The sequence below is a fragment of the Arachis ipaensis genome, chromosome B9, assembly GCF_059453495.1.
Source record: "Arachis ipaensis isolate K30076 ecotype BB chromosome B9, ASM5945349v1, whole genome shotgun sequence".
NCBI classification, from domain to species: Eukaryota; Viridiplantae; Streptophyta; class Magnoliopsida; order Fabales; family Fabaceae; genus Arachis; species Arachis ipaensis.
In genome coordinates, this window is record NC_142444.1 from 3567821 (window position 1) to 3586600 (window position 18780).

The 18780-nt window shown below is 33.0% G+C and overlaps 1 protein-coding gene and 1 pseudogene across 1 annotated transcript; one reads left to right on the plus strand and one right to left on the minus strand.

Moving 5' to 3' along the window:
- The first annotated feature begins 12621 nt into the window (after window positions 1-12621).
- Window positions 12622-14811, plus strand: LOC107616713 (UPF0481 protein At3g47200-like). The gene is made up of 2 exons (XM_016318655.3): window positions 12622-12725; window positions 13266-14811. Exon 2 carries the CDS (start codon window positions 13308-13310, stop codon window positions 14658-14660), a length of 1353 nt encoding a protein of 450 aa, XP_016174141.1. The 5' UTR covers window positions 12622-12725; window positions 13266-13307; the 3' UTR covers window positions 14661-14811.
- A 473-nt stretch (window positions 14812-15284) lies between these two features.
- LOC107614865 (UPF0481 protein At3g47200-like) lies at window positions 15285-16661 on the minus strand (annotated as a pseudogene).
- Between the last annotated feature and the right edge of the window lie 2119 nt (window positions 16662-18780).

Genomic DNA, 18780 nt, shown 5'->3' on the forward strand with positions numbered 1-18780 from the left:
TAACTCAAGACGACGGCGAACCCAACTGAGACACGCTAAGCTCATCATCGAAACTAGAAACCCAACCCTTCACCGAGTCAGCAACCCACCCATATGGATTCACAGGATCCCAAACAAAAATCTCTTCTACAATCTTATTAGCAGTTTCGACCACCTCCTTCTTCCTCTTACCCTTAACCCTCTTATCAATCATTACACTTTTCCCTTTATCCATCAGCAAATTTGCAGAAGAACTAGGAGAAGAGAAACGAAAACGAATTTTTGCTCATACCGGAAACAACGCAAAGAAGACGTAGACCAAAAACGGTAAGCCAAGAGTCCAGAAAATTTACCAGCCCACTAAGCCACATCTCCAGGTAAAATATCAAAACCCCCAACCAAATTCCAACCGTTGATCGCGATTACCAATCCTAATATCAACGACTCTGATCTCCAACTATTCCCAGTCCCAACACACATTTATAACGCACGTTTCCCGAAAATCTCTCTCCTATACAATTAATTTACCGCCTAAAATTTCAACCTTGACAAATTTTTCAAAAAACCCCTCCGCAGGCAAACAAGTCGACCTTGGGGCTGCCATTATACTCGGTCCCGAGCTATAAATAAGCTCGACCTGTTATAGCTCGGCCTTGAAAAACAGGTCAAACTTGGGGGCTATGATCTGTTATCCAAACCTTGGCCCACAACAACAACAATCTCGGAACCTAGTATAGCTGGCAAAGATAACTTCTCTAAAATAACCGCTCCACTCAAACTACTACTATCCCAATAAACTTGAATAACAACCAGCATGGACTCTGTCAAACCTTATACGGATAACGGAATACACAACAAACAATCAGATATATATACTAGCATTCCAAAGGTACCCAATGTCGCCTCTCCATAAGAAGACGACGTTTCGTTCAGTTCGCTCCAAGGAAAACTAGTTCAAGTGCCGGCAGAACGAGCTATATCTCAGAGCCCACTTTCACACGGGAACAATAATATTTCTCCTTTTATTTAATTGAATATAAGTGCTTATATTATTTATTTGAGAAATAACTTCTATTATTGTGTATAGGATTTAACAAAATAATTCCCTGATAAATAATAACCTCACAACTTTCACAATTTATAATCAGTTAATCATGCTCATCTTGTAATACAATTCAAATATTGAGTTTCTTCTAAATAATTAATAGGAAAAACATTTATGGGTGCATGTACAAAAGGAATCTCTGCAATCTGCACGGGCTATGAGATCATATTTGGTGATGCATTTTAGGATACAATAATAGGAGTTTCCACGTTTGCAACTTTCGTCATACCAAACATCTTCACACCTCTCATCTCCAATCACTTGAATTGTCATCAACACCCCTACATAATATCAATATATTTTATATTTCAATAGGTTATATTATATAGAACTTGGATATGATTATATATTCCAATAAGGGAAAAAAAGTTAAGATACTAATAATAAAGTAATGATGAACCTGAAACCAAAAGAAGAAGAAACAATTTTTTTGCTATAGTTAGTTTAGCCATCTTTCTATTATAAGTGCAGTGTGAGCAACTCCAAGGAAATGAAGGGGCTATATATAATTGGAAATTTATTTTAATAAATAAAAAGATTTGAAAGTTTGTGTTTGATGTTATACAAAATTTAGATATTAAATCAAAATTAAATTATTTAGTTCAAAACGATATTTCTATTATTTAATATTTGATACTTATTTAGACTAATTTTTTATTGTCACTCAAATATTATTAGTGTATGTTTATTGGATTAAATTTACCGCTCTTAGTCTCACAATATTAGACAATACAATTAAAGGAACTTTCTAAGAAGTTTCAATGCACCCCCTAAGTTTAGTTTGTTGATCTTTTAGTGGAGGAGTTCATCAAGTAATAATTAATATAATTTTGAACCTAACGCATGATTTAATTTGATTATAGTGAAAGATAATATCTCTTTTTTAATCCGTGGTATTGGTTCAAGTTTTGACTATAAAGTAATGAATATTGTAGCGTGAGTCTTATTTCTTATAGAATCTCTAATACTTGATTGCCTCTAAACACTTGTAGTTTAAAAAAGAAAAACAGAGAAAAAAGAGTAATGTAACTTTTCATATATTTGTTGTGTTGATGGAGTGAAGGATATGAGGAAAAGATGCTTATTATTTTATGGAGCTTCTCAAGGATCTGATTCTTAGTTTGAGCGAAACTATTCTGCAATAATCCAGCTTCTTTAATCTATTCTTTTCAATTTTTATAGATTGATCATCTTTTTGTTGTTAATCAACATAAATTTCACAAATGGATATAGGAATTTCATAATAAGAAGAAAAAAAATTATATAATTAATTAGTTGGACAGAGACTCGTTTATTTTAATTAGTGATATCTCAGTTGAGTTATAACTTATAAATATGTGTTAAAGAAGAAAAAGAAAAGGTATCAAGAGAATTGTGGCTAAAATAATCTGAAATTTTTTCAAACAAAACTGCCTCTAATAAAAGATGTATTAAGGAACAATAAATGATATATACTTATATAGTACTATAATATAACTTAATAAACAAGGATGTTTTGATAAAAATCTTATACTAAGTGTTATAATCGATCCAAACTACGTGTTTACCGTGTTAATTAACAAAATGACTGATACTATGAGCCTCGGATCTTTAAATATATGATCTTTAAAAATACACATACATTTATCTAATAAGTACTACTTGTTTTGTGTTATAAATAACGTAACTATAAGATTGCAATAAATTATTGTGATTTATATGAACATTTAAAATTGGACAAGTACACTCTTGAGTTAAATCTCAATTTGACCCCTGAAATTTGGTCTGATGCTCAAAATGACCTCCACAATTTTGTTGGCCTCAATTAGAACCCTCAAATTTACAATTGTGGCTCCAACTTGTCCCTGCGATCATCTCCGTCACCGAAATGCTGATCTAGCGCAATTGCGTGATATGGTAGACACTACTTAAACGACGACGCATTAGTTTCGCGCGCAAACCCTTTGGAAACCACGTAGTGTAAAGGTTTTCTTAATGTTTAGCAACTTATGATCGTCATAGTGGAAAGAAAGAGAGTTTTAACCCACAAAAAACTGAAATAACGTGGTTTCCAAAGGGTTTGGACGCGAAACCAGTGCGCCGTCATTTAAGTAGTATCCACCGTGTCATGCAATTGCATCAAATCAGCATTCTAGTGACGGAGATGATTGCAGGGGCAAGTTGGAGCCACAATTGCAAATTTAGGGGTTCTAATTGGGGCCAACGAAATTGTGAGGGTCATTCTGAGCATCGAGCTAAATTTTAGGGGCCAAATTGAGATTTAACTCGTACACTCTTTATTCAATCGGAAATGTTTGGTAACCAAAGAAAATCAGCCAAAAACAGTCATAAGTTCCCTTATTTAATATTCATTAATTGTTACGACAATTAATGAATGCTAAATAAAGTAAGTTCTGGTTATTTTTTTGTCTACCTAGCATTACTCTCATTTTAATACTTTTTCCAATTATATATCCATTCATTAATTTGGTACATTTAAACATTTAATAAATTTTGAACTTATAATAGAAAGAATAAAATTCTACATCTAAGTAAAATACTTAACTAAATTTAACTAAGTTGTTATAACAACTTTTTAAATCACGCGCCTTTTTTTCCTTTTCTTTCTCGTTTCTCGTTTTCTTCTCCTTTCTCATCTTCTTCTCCTCTTTCTACTTCTTAATCTGATCTTCTTCTTCTTCCAAATTCGCGCACGTAGGTTTTTTTTCTTTCCTTTTTCTTCTCCTCCTCTTTCTTCGTTTTCTTCTTCCAAATTCACACACGCTTCTTCTTCTTCTTCAATGTTGCGACTTCTTCTTTTTTTTTTCTTTTTTTTCGTTATCTTTATCACCAATAACACTGATATTTTGCAAACATCTATATTGGTTCGTTCTGATCTTTTTTGCTGTTATCATTAAATAATTTCGGTTTATTTCTTAATTTATTTCGCTTCATTTGTGTATTAATTGAGGTTCACTTGATTCTGCTATTAAGTATTGACTAAATTTTTTATTCCTTAAGTAATTTTGATTTATTTCTTAGCTTAATTGAGGTTTATTTGGATCCAAAAATGAATTTGATGTGTTTTTGTTAATGATTGAGTCTTTTTAACTGTTTGTTCAAATCGAAACTAATTTCGGTTCATATGTATGCTAATTGAACTGTTCACTTGATGCTGCTCGTAAGTATTGACAAAATTTTTTATTCTTTAAGTATTGTCGATTCATTTTTTAGTTTAATTGATGTTCATTTGAAAAAAAAAAGCATATATGATAGCACATAAGAGAGTTGGTGGGCAGTAAACCAGAAAATGAAAAATTCAGGAACTTTTTCGTTAATACACTGTATCTCTCTTACTCTTCTAGTGTATCTATATATGTATGAACAATGTGAGCCTAGTGAGAAGTCTAATTTATAGAGAGAATTGAAGCATATTTTCCACGTATTGGCAAGTGCTTTTTTGTGATATCAGTGATTAATGATATATAATAATTATCAGCAGCATTAGTTGAGCCTCAGTTAACACATAAATGATTCGAAATTATTTTACAAATAAACCGAAATAAACTAAAAAATAAACTGAAATTATTTAATGATAACACCGAAAAAAATCAGAAACAATAAAGATGTTAGTACGGCTAGAAGTGAGCCGAGCTGAGTCGAGTTAGATCAAGCTCAAGCTCGGCTCACAAAAATTAAGCTTGACTCACGGCTCGACTCATTAACAATTGAGCCTATTTCGTAAGCTCAAGCTCAACTCAACGAAAGTTTACGAGCTGGCTCGAGCTCACGAGTTGGCTCGAGTTCACGAGCTGGCTCAAATAATAGGAACATAATCTATAATTCTATATCAATAAATTATAACTAATATATATTAAAAAATATTAAAAAAATAAATTTAATATATTGTCTATCTATCAATTATAATTTTTTTTATTTATGTCTTACATCAAACATGGCTAGATTAGTGGCCCAAGGTTACGATCAAGAAGAGGGTATAGATTTTGATGAGTCTTTTGCTCCGGTAGCTAGAATGGAAGCAATTCGGTTGCTTCTTGCCTATGCCGCCCATAAAGGTTTCAAAATGTTTCAAATGGATGTTAAATGTGCTTTCCTTAATGGCTTTATTGATAGAGAAGTGTGTGTGGCACAACCCCCCGGTTTTGAACATAAAGAGTTTTCAAATCATATTTTCAAATTAACTAAGGCTCTTTATGGTCTTAGACAAGCTCCAAGAGCTTGGTATGAAAGGCTTAGTGCCTTCTTGTTGGAAAATAAATTTCAAAGGGGTACCACCGACACTACTTTATTCATTAAAGCATCTAATGATGATATACTCCTTGTTCAAGTTTATGTTGATGACATTGTATTTGGTTCGGCCAACATTTCCTTATGTGAAGAGTTTGGAAAACTCATGACTAGTGAGTTTGAAATGAGTTTAATGGGAGAGCTTACTTTCTTTCTTGGCCTCCAAATTAAACAAACTCCTAGTGGTACTTTTATTTACCAAGAAAAGTATGCAAAAGAACTTATCAAAAAGTTTAGCCTAGAAAATTCCAAATCAATGGGTACACCAATGCATCCCAACACAAAACTTGAAAAGGATGATGATGGTCAAGATGTGGATGAAACAAGGTATAGGGGAATGATAGGTTCACTCATGTACCTTACCTCCTCTAGACCGGATATCGTCCAAAGTGTGGGTGTATGTTCAAGGTTTCAATCTCACCCAAAAGAATCCCATCTTACGGCCGTTAAGCGCATCATTAGATACATCAAGGGAACTTGTGATTATGGATTGTGGTATCCTAAATCTGATAACTTTTGTGCAGTAGGGTTTTGTGATGCAGATTATGCGGGAGATAGAGTGGATAGAAGAAGCACGTCCGGCATATGTTGCTTCCTTGGAAGCTCACTCAACATGTGGTCAAGCAAGAAACAAGCCACAGTGGCTTTATCCACTGATGAAGCAGAATACATTTCCGCATCTGCATGTTGCACTCAATTAATTTGGTTAAAAACACAATTGGAAGATTACAAATTAAAAATCAATAGTATACCCTTATTTTGTGATAATATGAGTGCAATAAATATATCAAAAAATCCTGTTCTGCACTCAAGAACAAAGCACATTGAGATAAAATATCATTTTATTAGGGAACATGTGCAAAAGGGTACTATTGATATTCAATTTGTAAAATCTGAAGACCAAATTGCTGATATTTTTACAAAACTCCTCTGTGAAGACAGATTCTGTACCTTGAGAAAAAGTTTGGGAATGTTTGATTTAAGTTTTATTGAAAATCTGTGAATTTGTGACTCTGTTCAGTTTTGCTCGTAGGTTTGGACGAGATAAAAATAATGGCATGATGGAAGAGCTGTGGTCAAGGGGGAGGCAACGCAAAATTCAAAATTTTATGGGCCCCACCAAAATTTCTTGACCCCACCATAACAGTTTTGTTAGTTATCTCACTATGCAAATAAGAATCTTCTTCCTTGTGTCATCATATCCTCTTGGAAGTGGTTATTGTTAAATCAAATCCCTTTCTCCATCTAATCCCTTGATTTAAGGCAACAACTTTTCAGTTTTGGATTTCAAAAGTTAAAAGGGAAATCATTTTTTTGGATAATAACCACCCATTATGGTCATTAACCGTCCACTAATGGTCATTACTCTCTCCATATTCTCTTTCCAAACCTCATTAAATGTGTTCACCCACCTTGTCTCTCTCTCCCACTCAATTTGGTTATCACCCCCAACCTTTCATATTTCATTCCCCCATTACCATGAAAAAGAAAACCGCGCCAAGAAAGAGTGAAAGAATTCTTCTTTCTCAAAAACCATCAACACTCCAAACTCACACTCACATCCACATACATTCTACTTCCTCATCCTCTCCCTCACCTCCAACCAAACAAACCGAAGCCATGAGAAGAAAGGTAGTGGCACAAAAGAGTTCCGGAAGAGGACGAAACAGGAAGAACAAGGAGCCCCAAGAGGAAGAAGAGCAAGAATCTCATGCTTCTCCCATTCCTTCACCTCCACCCTCATCACCGAAGCGGACTACTCCTGGAAAAAGCTCCCAGAAGAATCAGGGATTTGCACTCAATGACACTACTGAACCTCCAAACTTGGAATCTATGAAATTCAGAGACAAGTATGGCAAGACACACTCCCACTTTGATCCAAGCAGATTTAACTCTTGCACCTCTTTTGAGTTTCATAAAGAGGTTATGGAGAAGCGTCATTTGTGCACAACCTATCTTGTTAGCCTTGAAAATCTCACCAACAAGGGTATCAATATCTCCTCTCTGTTTGAACTCCTCAACTGGAAGCCTCTGCTTCTCATCCAGAAACCAGTCTACCCTGGTCTTGTTCGAGAGTTTTATGTCAATATGCGGCTCATTGACGGCACCCTTCATTCCTACGTCAAAAGGGTTCAAATAGCCCTTGATGCTGAGACAATTGGAGCGGCCCTTGGGTTCAAGGATGAAGGACCGCGAGCATACATGGTGGAAAAATGGGACACACAAGTTGGTGCTCCATACAAGACTATTCTCAAGCACATTTGTGAGAACCTTTCTGGATTGCATGGCACCATTCCAACACACAAAGCTCTAGAACCGGTTAATTCCCTGCTTCACCGCATCATCACTCATATTCTGACTCCCCAAAGCGGCTCACACAACTGAGTAACATTTTCTGACTGTCTCATCTTATTTGCTTTGGTTACCTCTACTCCTATATCCTTTGGTTATATTATGATTAGGCACATGTGGGATTCTGTTAGAAGTACCAGAAAGGCTAACCTGCCTTATGGTATGTTTTTAACTAGAATATTTGAGTACTTTAAAGTTGATTTGTTAAATGAGGCTGTAGAAAACAAGGTGTCTTCAATCAGAGGAGGAGGAGCAACTAAGGAAACCAAAGGGCGAAAATCTGCTGCATTGGATAGTGACTATGAAAGCAGACCAGAATCTTCCAAAACAATCAAGTCCATCAAACAGATTTTGGGAGAATTTTCGAACATGGCAGACTTGATGTTTCGGTCCCACAAAGAAGCCCGCAAGCAAGCTTATGAGAGTGAGAAAGCTTGGAAGAATTGCAAAGACAGGGTCAATCTGATGGTGGAACGTTTTAAAGAAGATTTGGGAGATGACAGTGAAGAAAATACTGAAGAAGAAGAAATTAACTTTTCTGATGATTAGTGATTTTTACTCTGTTTGATATTGGCTCCATTAGGCTCAATCTGTTTTTTGTATGAGCATGACTTGATACTCACTGCTCTAGGATAATCTCTAGAATACTGTGATATACTCTTGCTACTTTACCTTGAATATCTTGCTGTGTTTGATCATGTTTTGTGCAGGTGCCCCCATGATGACAAAAGGGGGGAGGAAATTTAGGATTCCAAAATTGAAATTGGAACGAAACAGGGGCTGGAAAAACAGGGGAACAGGGGATGAAATTTTCAAAATTGAAAATTCATGATCACCCTTGTTCAAAGAATGCATGTTGTAATTGCATTCACTATGGTTGCTGCTTAAGTTGCATTTGGTTTATCATGATTAGTTAATACTCATTTGGCATTTGGTTTACAATGATGTTTGATTTATTTTTAATGCCTGGCTGTTAATTCATCATTGATAAACTTGTTGGATTGAAAACTTATTTTTGGCAGTTCCTTTAAATTGTGTAATGTATTAAAACTGCCTTGTTTTGATCATGTGTACTTCAAATAATTTTCTATCATTTTGTTTTGCTCTGATATACTAACAGAAATGTTTGAAAAATATTTGGACATTTTTTATGTATGAAATTGTTTGAGCAGTAAATCAGTTTATGATATCAAATGAGTTTTGATTATCAATTAAAACTGCTCATAAATCAAGCATTTAGCATCTTATAATATGCTAAATAACATTGTTCTTGAAGCTTGATTCAAATGTTATAGGTTAGTGCTTCCCTTGGTAAAATAAGCATACATCAAGGGGGAGCAATGTGACATTTAGAAAGGGGGAGAAATTCAAATTCAAAGGGAGTATTCTTTACTCAATCTCTAAATTTCTTTCCATTTCAATTTTAATAATGTTTGTCATCAAGGGGGAGATTGATGAGTTTGGAAAACTCTTATTTAAGTTTGATGATGAACAAACATTATTAAAATATTTAACTACAAAATTATTAATTTTATCTTAATTCATATTTGCTTAATTAATAATTTTGTTGTGCAGATTTTATGTTGGGCCGAAAAATGAGCCTTTAGTTTAAGCCCAACAATCAGCCTTGATGCATGGTTTATAACAAGTGGCTGAATTTTTATTGATGGGCCAAGCTTAATGTTGTTACAACCAAGCCCATGATTAATTTTCTCATGCTTGATCCGAAACAAAATTCATCAGGAAAGCAAATGTTAACTAATTGGGCCAGCTTTAATTTCAATACTACAAGCCCAAGTCTTATTAGTGATGAATGGTTCCAAGCCTGGTCCGAAACTAAGAAAGCAAATAGGCTTCATGCTTTTCAACGGATTCCATTACTTGCTAAGAATGGATTTCAAAACTTAATAAGCTAACATTGGAAACATGAGAGAGAACTTGACTTTGATTTGATATGGAATCATTATGATTAATGCTATACGCTACTCAAAGCAAGGGAAGTAAAAGCAATCTATCAATATGTTTCAGTTTCATTTAATTGCTTTTACTTTAACTTCACATTCTCTCTCATCTCTTTCTTCTTCTTCCTTCGGTCCTTGTCCAGGAAGCTATGAACGCTATGCTCATCAACCAAGAAAAGGAAGAAGTTGCATGCATCAAGACCATCAAGCTAATGATGGCAAGAAAACATACTAAAATAAAAATGAGCTGTGACTGAGATATTCACCATATTTGGTTAGATTTGGTGAGGTATCTTGAGCCTTTCATGTTAAAAAATGGACGTTGAAGATTCGGCCAGCATGGAGGAGATTCTTGAAGCATGGCTTGTCTTTGATTCTGTTTAACCACCACAGGGAGTAGCTAGAGTGGCGAAGTGATGGTTAAGGCAGAGATTGAAGCAGATGAAGTCATTATCATCATGAAGCATCAAGGGCCAGAAATCCATCTTGGAGAGCAAGCCAAGGATGGAGAGCTCGGATTGATGAAGGGTGATGATCAAGGAAGGACTAGAGGTAATTGCATGTTGGGTTTTACATGGTTATCTCTTCTCTCTCTGTGTGGCCGAACCGGTTCTGTGTTGAAGGAGGAAGAAGTTGGTTCGGTTTTAGCTTCAATAAGTGGAGGCTTCTCTCTTCTATATTAAGGGTGAACAACCACTGTTTGAAGCAAGGAGAAAATTTGAGAGTGCAAGGCACAGAGTTCTCAGAGCTACCTGAGCTAACAGTTTTCTCTTCTCCTTCAATGTATTCTGTTTAGTATTTTTCTGTTTAATTTTGTCATGTCTTGAGTCTCATGGAAAAAGGCAAACAAGTGAGGTTTGTATGAAAAAGCCATAGAGCGGAAAAAGGCAGAGAGTGCAAAATTAAAAGAAAAAGCCATAGATGTCTTAGAGTTCCTTTGTTCATCTATGTTGTGTTTCATGATTCTGTGGGAATCCCCTTGTAAGTTGGGTTAGCACTTTACAGTTTGTAATCAGGTTGATTATAGTGAAATTCCATCATTGTTGTGATGGAGACTGGATGTAGGCTGCACTGCACTTAGCAGCTGAACCAGGATATATCTGGGTGTAATCTTTCTTCTCTTCTACTCCATTTCCATTTTCTACTGCACAGGAGCAAAAAACTGAAATGTCTCGTGCCAAGTGACGAGACAAAACAAAAAGTCTCGTGGCAAGTGACGAGACAAAATAAAAAGTCTCGTGTCCAAAGACGAGCTGAAACAAAAAAGTCTCATCTGAGTTCAGCAAGTGTTAGCAACAGAAAAAGGGGCTAAGATTCAACCCCCCTTCTCTTAGCCACTGAAACCATCATTAACCATATGTATTCCTACATATTAATAATAAATTTTAAAATAAAATAATTATATTTATAAATTTTATTTTAATATAAATACTAATATATTTTTTTATTAAAATTTTTTGCCTCTTTAAATATTTTTTTCAAGTTCCGTCTGTACTCCTACGTACTCTCATTTTTTATTAAATTAATTTGTATTGATGTAGAAAATTTGAAATCACAGGGCTATTTTAGTCATTTCATATAATATTTTAGTCTTGTCCATGTGTATCCAAATATAATACTAGACATTACATTAGTGTCTTGTCCATTGTATCCAAACACAATACACAAAAGATCATTTTTAGTGTCTCCGTCTTATTGTCTCTGTTTCAGTGTCATGTTCTGTCCTGTCTCTAAAAACAAACGCAGCCTTGGTGATGATAATAACAAAAGAGAAGAAAAAGAAGAATCTGCGTGTGCAAAAAAAAAGAAAAAAAAAAAAAACTTACGTGTACGAATTTAAAAGAATAAGAAGGAAGAGAAAAAAAAGATAAAAGCAAAAAAATAATATATTTTGTGTTATTGAAATGCATATGTAATACATGCTGATGTAATAAAAATAATTTTTATTAAATTTAAATCAATTTAATTAAATTTAATTACTAAAAATACTTGAATGTATAGCTCAACTATAATAGAAAAGGGGCGGCTGATTTTCCAAAGTTATAAGTTATGTTGGTAGGCCTTTTGGGCATATGCCCATTATTAACATTACTTCCATTCTTTTTAGACAATCACGAAAATCCAACTACAAACCACGGACCACCAAAAACAGAACAAATGGAAAATTACATTTTTTTATTTGTTTTATTTTTGGTTTATTTTATTAGACGTAGATTAAAATATATAAAAATAATATTTGAGTTATAACAATTAATAAAATAGATAACTAGTTCATTAGAATTATATTTAAATAGTTTTTTAATTATTTTATAACTTATTATCTTAGATTTTTTAATCTTTATTTATAATCTAATATATACAATTAAATATATAAATATTTTATTTTGTTATAATCCGACATTTATACGGTTGAATCTTGATTAAATTAGTTGATGCTTTTTTGTTATATAATTAAAAATTTTATTTAAATATTTTTTTTTGTTATTTGATTTTTGTATTATAATTTAATATATATATAATTAAATATATTTTGTTGTTATATATATATATATAATTCAATATTTTATTTGGATATTTTTGTTGTTACATGAGATTATAAGATTTTAATTGATATCGTACTTTTAATATAATCACATTTTTATATGATTATTTGTAATTTTATATATTATTTTATTAAAATTTGATTATTTTAGTTTAACCACAATTAAATTTTTAAACTAATAAATTAATAACCAAAAGAGTTTAATAGCAAGTCACCAAAAAAAAAAAAAGAGTTTAATAGCCAGCTCAATTTTCAAAACGTTAGTTTTAAATCAAACTAGTGTAAAGTTTTTACCTAATTAAGCATGGCACCACATTGCTTGCTTAGAAGGGTAAAGGATGTCCGTATATAGAGAATAAAATAAAGCCAATCGAGCAACCTAAAATGAAGTATATAAATGAGTGTGTAGGCTCTCCTATATAGATAGATGCATGCTTCTCCAATTACTAATTTCTCCAATGATATATGTGTCCAAACTTCTCTCTCCTGTCATTACAAGGCAAGTTATGACCCTATTCTTCTATCTTCCTATAAACCTTTTTCTTTTGTTATTAATTATTTAACTCAGAAACCATTCTTTTGCATTCCTTGCTTTCTTTTCATTAAATTATTGATTTGCATCCTTAATTGTTTATAAAACGATGACGTACATATATACTTTTTAGTGATAGATGTATATTTCTTCTCCTATTAGAACTCTAATACTACTTTTAATCTCAATTTAAACTTTATATTATTTTTAATTATTCTATCAAAATATTTATACAGGCGACAAATTCATATTGATTTTTCATTAAAGTAATATTGTCTATTTGATGTAAGACCAATTTTATTTTTATATATATCTAATATGATTTTACATAATACACTAACAAAATAAAAGATGATATTAGACATAAGAATTTGGCAATGTAAAAATAAAGTTCTTTCCTAAACTAAATACACACGCACCGATTACATGAGTTGATAAAAAATACTATACTAAAATAATAATTTGGAGTGTTAATAAATGTTGATTTTTTGTTTGTGGTGCGAGCAGCTTACAAATTAAATAACGTCAAGTGTTGCTGCATCATTTGCAATGGCAGAGGATGCAAAGGTGGGAAGGGAAGCAAAGCTTGCCCAATTACTGAATCAAACATTTGATCATAATAATCAAATTTCTTCAACTCCCAAGATACAAAGAGTTCCTCTTTTTTGGCGTCAAAAAACCAGCTTCTACGAGTATTGCATACCCACAATGATATCATTTGGTCCCATTCATCATGGCAACAAAAATCTGAAGCAACAAGGTCAACACTTGAAATCTCAATGGACATCCCTCTACATTGAAGAATACAGTAAAGAAGTAGGTCCTTGTAATGGTAACAAGCAAGAAGCAGCAAACTATTTGTATGGAGTTGTAGGAGATAACATTGTGGAACTAAAGGAGCTGTTTGCTGAGGATGTAATTGAAGGGTATAATGATGAAGAACTGACTTGGATGCTGCTTGAGGATGGATGTTCTTTGCTCTATTACATGGACCACGTTAATGCTCAACATCCAGAAGAACTGAATCTAAAGCTTGATCAACTGATGTATATTGGCAGAGATATTCCATTGCTGGAAAACCAACTTCCAATTAAACTGCTGCAACTGCTGAGCAAAACACAAGGTGCTGACTTGGAGTATTTAATCACAAATTTTATGAGCATGGGCGAAGGAAAGCGGAGAAGAATGACATCGATCACAATCCCTATAAGAAATCATATACTTGATTTTCTTCGCTCCTCCTACTTTCATACAGAGATTGAACAGAATATCCCAAACCAAAATGGTGGTATTCAGATGCCTTGTCCTCGTCCTCGTCCTCGTCCTCGTTCCTCCCTAGTTTGGCAAACTTACAAGAACATACGTGATCTGAAAAAATCAGGGATCCAGGTTAAGGTAAACAAGAGGTTTGGTGGAGAATTGACACTTCCTTTGTGGGTATTCAGCAGTGTCACGCCTTACTTTTTTCGAAACTTGATTGCATACGAGATGTGTCCGGACTTTCGCAACAGCTTCGAATGTTGTTGTTACCTTTCTTTCATGGATTCCTTGATAGATAATGCTGAGGATGTGAAGGAGCTTAGATCAGCTGGTGTTATCCAAAATTTGGTTGAGAGTGATGAGGAAGTGGCCAAATTCTTTAATGATATTGGGCATCACTTCCCCGCTAAAATGTTCAATCAAATATACACAACCGATGCTATCCCCATTAGTAAGAAATATATCCAAGTGAGGCGTCAAATTCAGGAACATTACTCGAGTAGATGGAGAACTTTTCTGGCTGAAACACAGAGTACTTATTTCAGTTCTCCCTGGTCTCTGCTTGCTTTTCTGGCTGCACTTTCAGGATTAATTCTCGCTGTTCTTCAAACATGGTATACCATACATTCTCCTAAAAATTAGTTACCACATTTAAATAATAAGGGTCCGTTTATCAGTGTATGTGTGTGTGTGACCCACACTGATCATGATTTGCATCTAAGAATCTTAGACAAAAAAAAGCGTGTATCTCGAGTTGTTTTCTATCTATTATTTGTGTGTGTGAGACCCATACTCATTGGCATTATTTGATTCCTTATGTAATGGAAAAACATGTTTGTAATTAAAGCTTGTATAGTATTGTTTATTAAGGGTTAACTCATTTTCATTCCAAACAGAAAAATTCAAATAATGACAGAAAAGACTACTATATATCTCTCTTCAGTTAACTTTTTCAACCATTCTATTGGGATTCTGATTTCTGAACCCATCATCCAGAAATTAAGAAAATAGATTTAGATTCAGAGATTCTGAACACTCAAAACCTTAACGGCATCACGTTAATGGTCTCTCATCTTATAAACTCTCACTCCTTCTAATTTTCTTTGACGTGCAACTAATTCTTTATGTTATTCAGTACTAACACGTGCTATTTACCAAATAGGGATTTAAATTAGAATAGTAGTGTTGTAATCTTTGCATTAAACAAGAGGTTGTAATTGTTTTTTCCTTTACATATGGAAAAAGCTTGTGTTACCGAACAAGTTTTCACTGATCTTTAGAATGCACGGCATACCATGTTTGAAAAAAGTGAGAATTAATGCTGTAAACGCAGCCAGAAAAGCAAGCAAAGACCATGGAGAATTGAAATAAGTACTGCGTGCTTCAGCCAACTAAGTCCTCCATTTGTTTGAGTAATGTCTTTCTATTTGAAACTTGACTTCAACATATTTCTTGCTGAAAGGGGGCAGCATTGCTCCTCAGATGATTAAATATTTTAGTGGGCAACTCATGGCCAATATCATTAAGAAAATTCGCCAGTTCTTGATCGCTCTTAAGCAAATTTTGGATAACACCAGCTGATCTAAGTTCCTTCACAGCCTCAGCATCATCAATCAAAGAATCCATGAAAGAAAAGAACGAACAGCATTCGAAGCTGCTACAAAAGTCCGGACACATCTCATATGCAATCAAGTTTCGAAAGAAATAAGGCGTAACATCATTGTTTACATAAACAGGAAGTCTCAATCTGCCGCTAAACCATCTTGACGTGAAAGACAAGTTATTCCATTTCCATTCAGGACTCTTTGCCTTCGCAACTCGAATCCCAGATTTTTTAAGATCACGGACGTTCTTGTAAGTTTGCCAAGGATGAGGAAGAAGAGGAAGATGAGCCATCAAATCACTTCCTATTTTCTCAGTCTCCATTTCACTTTCACCAACAAAGTAAGATCGAACAAAACCCAGCAGATGATGAACTGATTCAGCTGTATATGCAAGTCTAATCATCACGGTACAGTTCCTCTTTACAGCACCCATTGTAACAAAATTGTAGAGTAAATTCTCTAAATCAGATCCTTTTTGTGTGCTGAGCAGCTTCAACAGCTTCACTGGAAGTTGGTTCTCTAGCAAGGTCATATCTCGCCAAATATGCATCCATTGATCAACCTTTAGATTCAGAGCTTCTGGATGCTCAATGTCAAAATTCTCCAAGCAAAAGAGATAAGAACATCCATCTTCAAACAACATCCATATCAGTTCATTGTTACAATAGCCTTCAAGCACATCCTTAGAGAAGAGTTCCTTTATTTCCTCTATGTTATTTTGTACAATTCCGAACAACTAATTTGCGGCGGTTTGTTTGTTACCGTTAAAAGTAGGTAGTTTCCTGTATTGTTCAATGTAGAGGGATGTCCATTGAAGTTTCAAGTGTTGTCCTTGTTGCTTCAGATTTTGGTTGCTGTGATGGATGGGACCAAATGATATCATCTTGGGTGTGCAGTACCTGTAGAAGTGTGGATTTTGACGCAAGAATAGAGGAACTCTTTGTATCTTGGGAGTTGAATTTTGATTATCTTCGAATCTTTGATTCACTAGTTCGGCAAGCCTTGTTGCATTTGCCTCCTCTGAATTGTTTCTGGCCATGCTCCAATGACAAGGTTTTGCTTCAATCTGCAAAGTTTATATTTTCAAGGCAAAGAATTACATGGACTCACAATAATATAACGTATTTTCAACAATATTAGAATTAAATGATATTAAAATGTATTCGATTCCTCTAAAGTTGTATTGTCACTTTAAAGCATCTTTACCACTTTATTAACATTGCCATTTTAAAGGATCTTTTTTCTATTAAAATATATAAATTATTAAAAAGAAAAAAAATAATATATCGATGATACAATTAATGAGCACAATTAAATTAAAAATAAAAAAATAAAATACAATTATAAAGGATATGATTTGCAGTTGAAATTAACATTTAATTTTTTAATTTTATTTTTCATGACTCACGATAATGTCATGTATTTTTAACAATATTACAACTAAATGATATTAAAAATATAAATTATTGAAAAAAATGATATATGAATAATACAATTAATGAATACAATTAGACCAAAAATTAAAAAGTTAAATTTTTTTTTGTAAAAGTCTAGTGTTTTAAGACTTTATTACCTAATCCACATTATTAGCAAACTAAAAAGAAGAGTTGTGGTCTTCAATCAAATTCTTCAAATACATATGTAAAACATTAAAAAAAAATGGAGGAAAAAGAACGAGAGATATGAGATGATGTGAAACGAGGATAAAGAAAAAGTGTAAAGTGAATGTTGATTTATAAACTAAATATAAAAAGCAATGAGTATGAAAAAAAGAGGATAAATTATGTATTATTATTCAATTTATACCTATTAAATATAATTAACTTTACTATTGAAATCATATAGTATCCATTATAAAAGTAAAGAATAAGAGAATATAAAAAGTATAGAGTAATCTAAAAAAATGCCATAAAAGTAAGAAAAAAAATAAAAAAAAAATTCTAAGTTACAATAATGAGACATGAGAAGTAGAAGTCAAAGGATTAAAAAATAATTTAATTAAAAAAATTAAAATAATTTCTTTAAAAGATTAAAGATAGGAGATTATTTCAAATTCTATTTTAATATATTATAACAATTCAATTTCTTTAAAATAGTTATACTAGGAATATAAATAGATATTTCAAAATGAGAGATATATATTTAGGTATACACGTATTTATGTTATTTTTTTATTATTTATGACAGTTAAAGTGATTGTTATAGATACAGTTGTAATCTTTCATCACTTAATATATAACTATATTATTCTTAATTACATTTAAAAGCTAATATTACAATTTGTTGAGTTTGAAAAACTGAAATGATAATCAAACATTATTAAAATGTAAATTAGAAAATTATTAAAATTATTATTAAGTATTTTATTTAATAATTTCTAATAGATTGTTTGATGATTTTTTGTTCAAGTGTGCAGGTAAGCAATTTAATTTCATATTGGGTCAAAAGGCAATATGAGCCCAACTTGTTATTAATCAAGCCATGTGCAAAATTAATATAAGTGAGTGTGCTTTGAAATAAAAGAAAACCAAATTGGCCCAAATGGATCATCGAAAAAAATTCAACCTTGGGCAAAATTAATTCAAATATTAGGGGCTGAAATTTGAAATGAAGAAAAGCCTAAATAATAGGCCCATGTTGATAAAACAAATAACGAAGGAAATGACCCAAGGAAACCATACGGCAATTATAAACAAATGGGTCAAATTTTGTTAAAGCATGGTTCAGTTACCTACTCCCAATTGAGAAGAGGAATTCAAATTTTACTTGAATTAAATTTATACATTGGCAACTGAAAAGGAAAATTAAAATTGATTTGATGGCATTAATTGCTCCACACATTACTTTATGTATTGAGGATTGTGAGTGTGATTTCAATTTTATTTAATCTAACAATCAATGATTTGTTTCTACTCTCTCTTCTCTCTCTTTTTTGTTTGTCACATCCATCAGAAAAGAAGATAGAAGAAAGAAGAAGAAGAAGTTATCAGAAAAATTGCAGAGAAGCTAGGAAGAAGCAAAATGTTAGGGTAATGACCTTTGCAGCAAAAAGAAGATCCAAGGCACGGTGTGCCTAGGATTTTTACCACTAATGACAAGATGTGGTGAAGAAGCTTCAAGATCTCCATGCCAAAAGTGGTAGCAATCCGTTTCGGTCA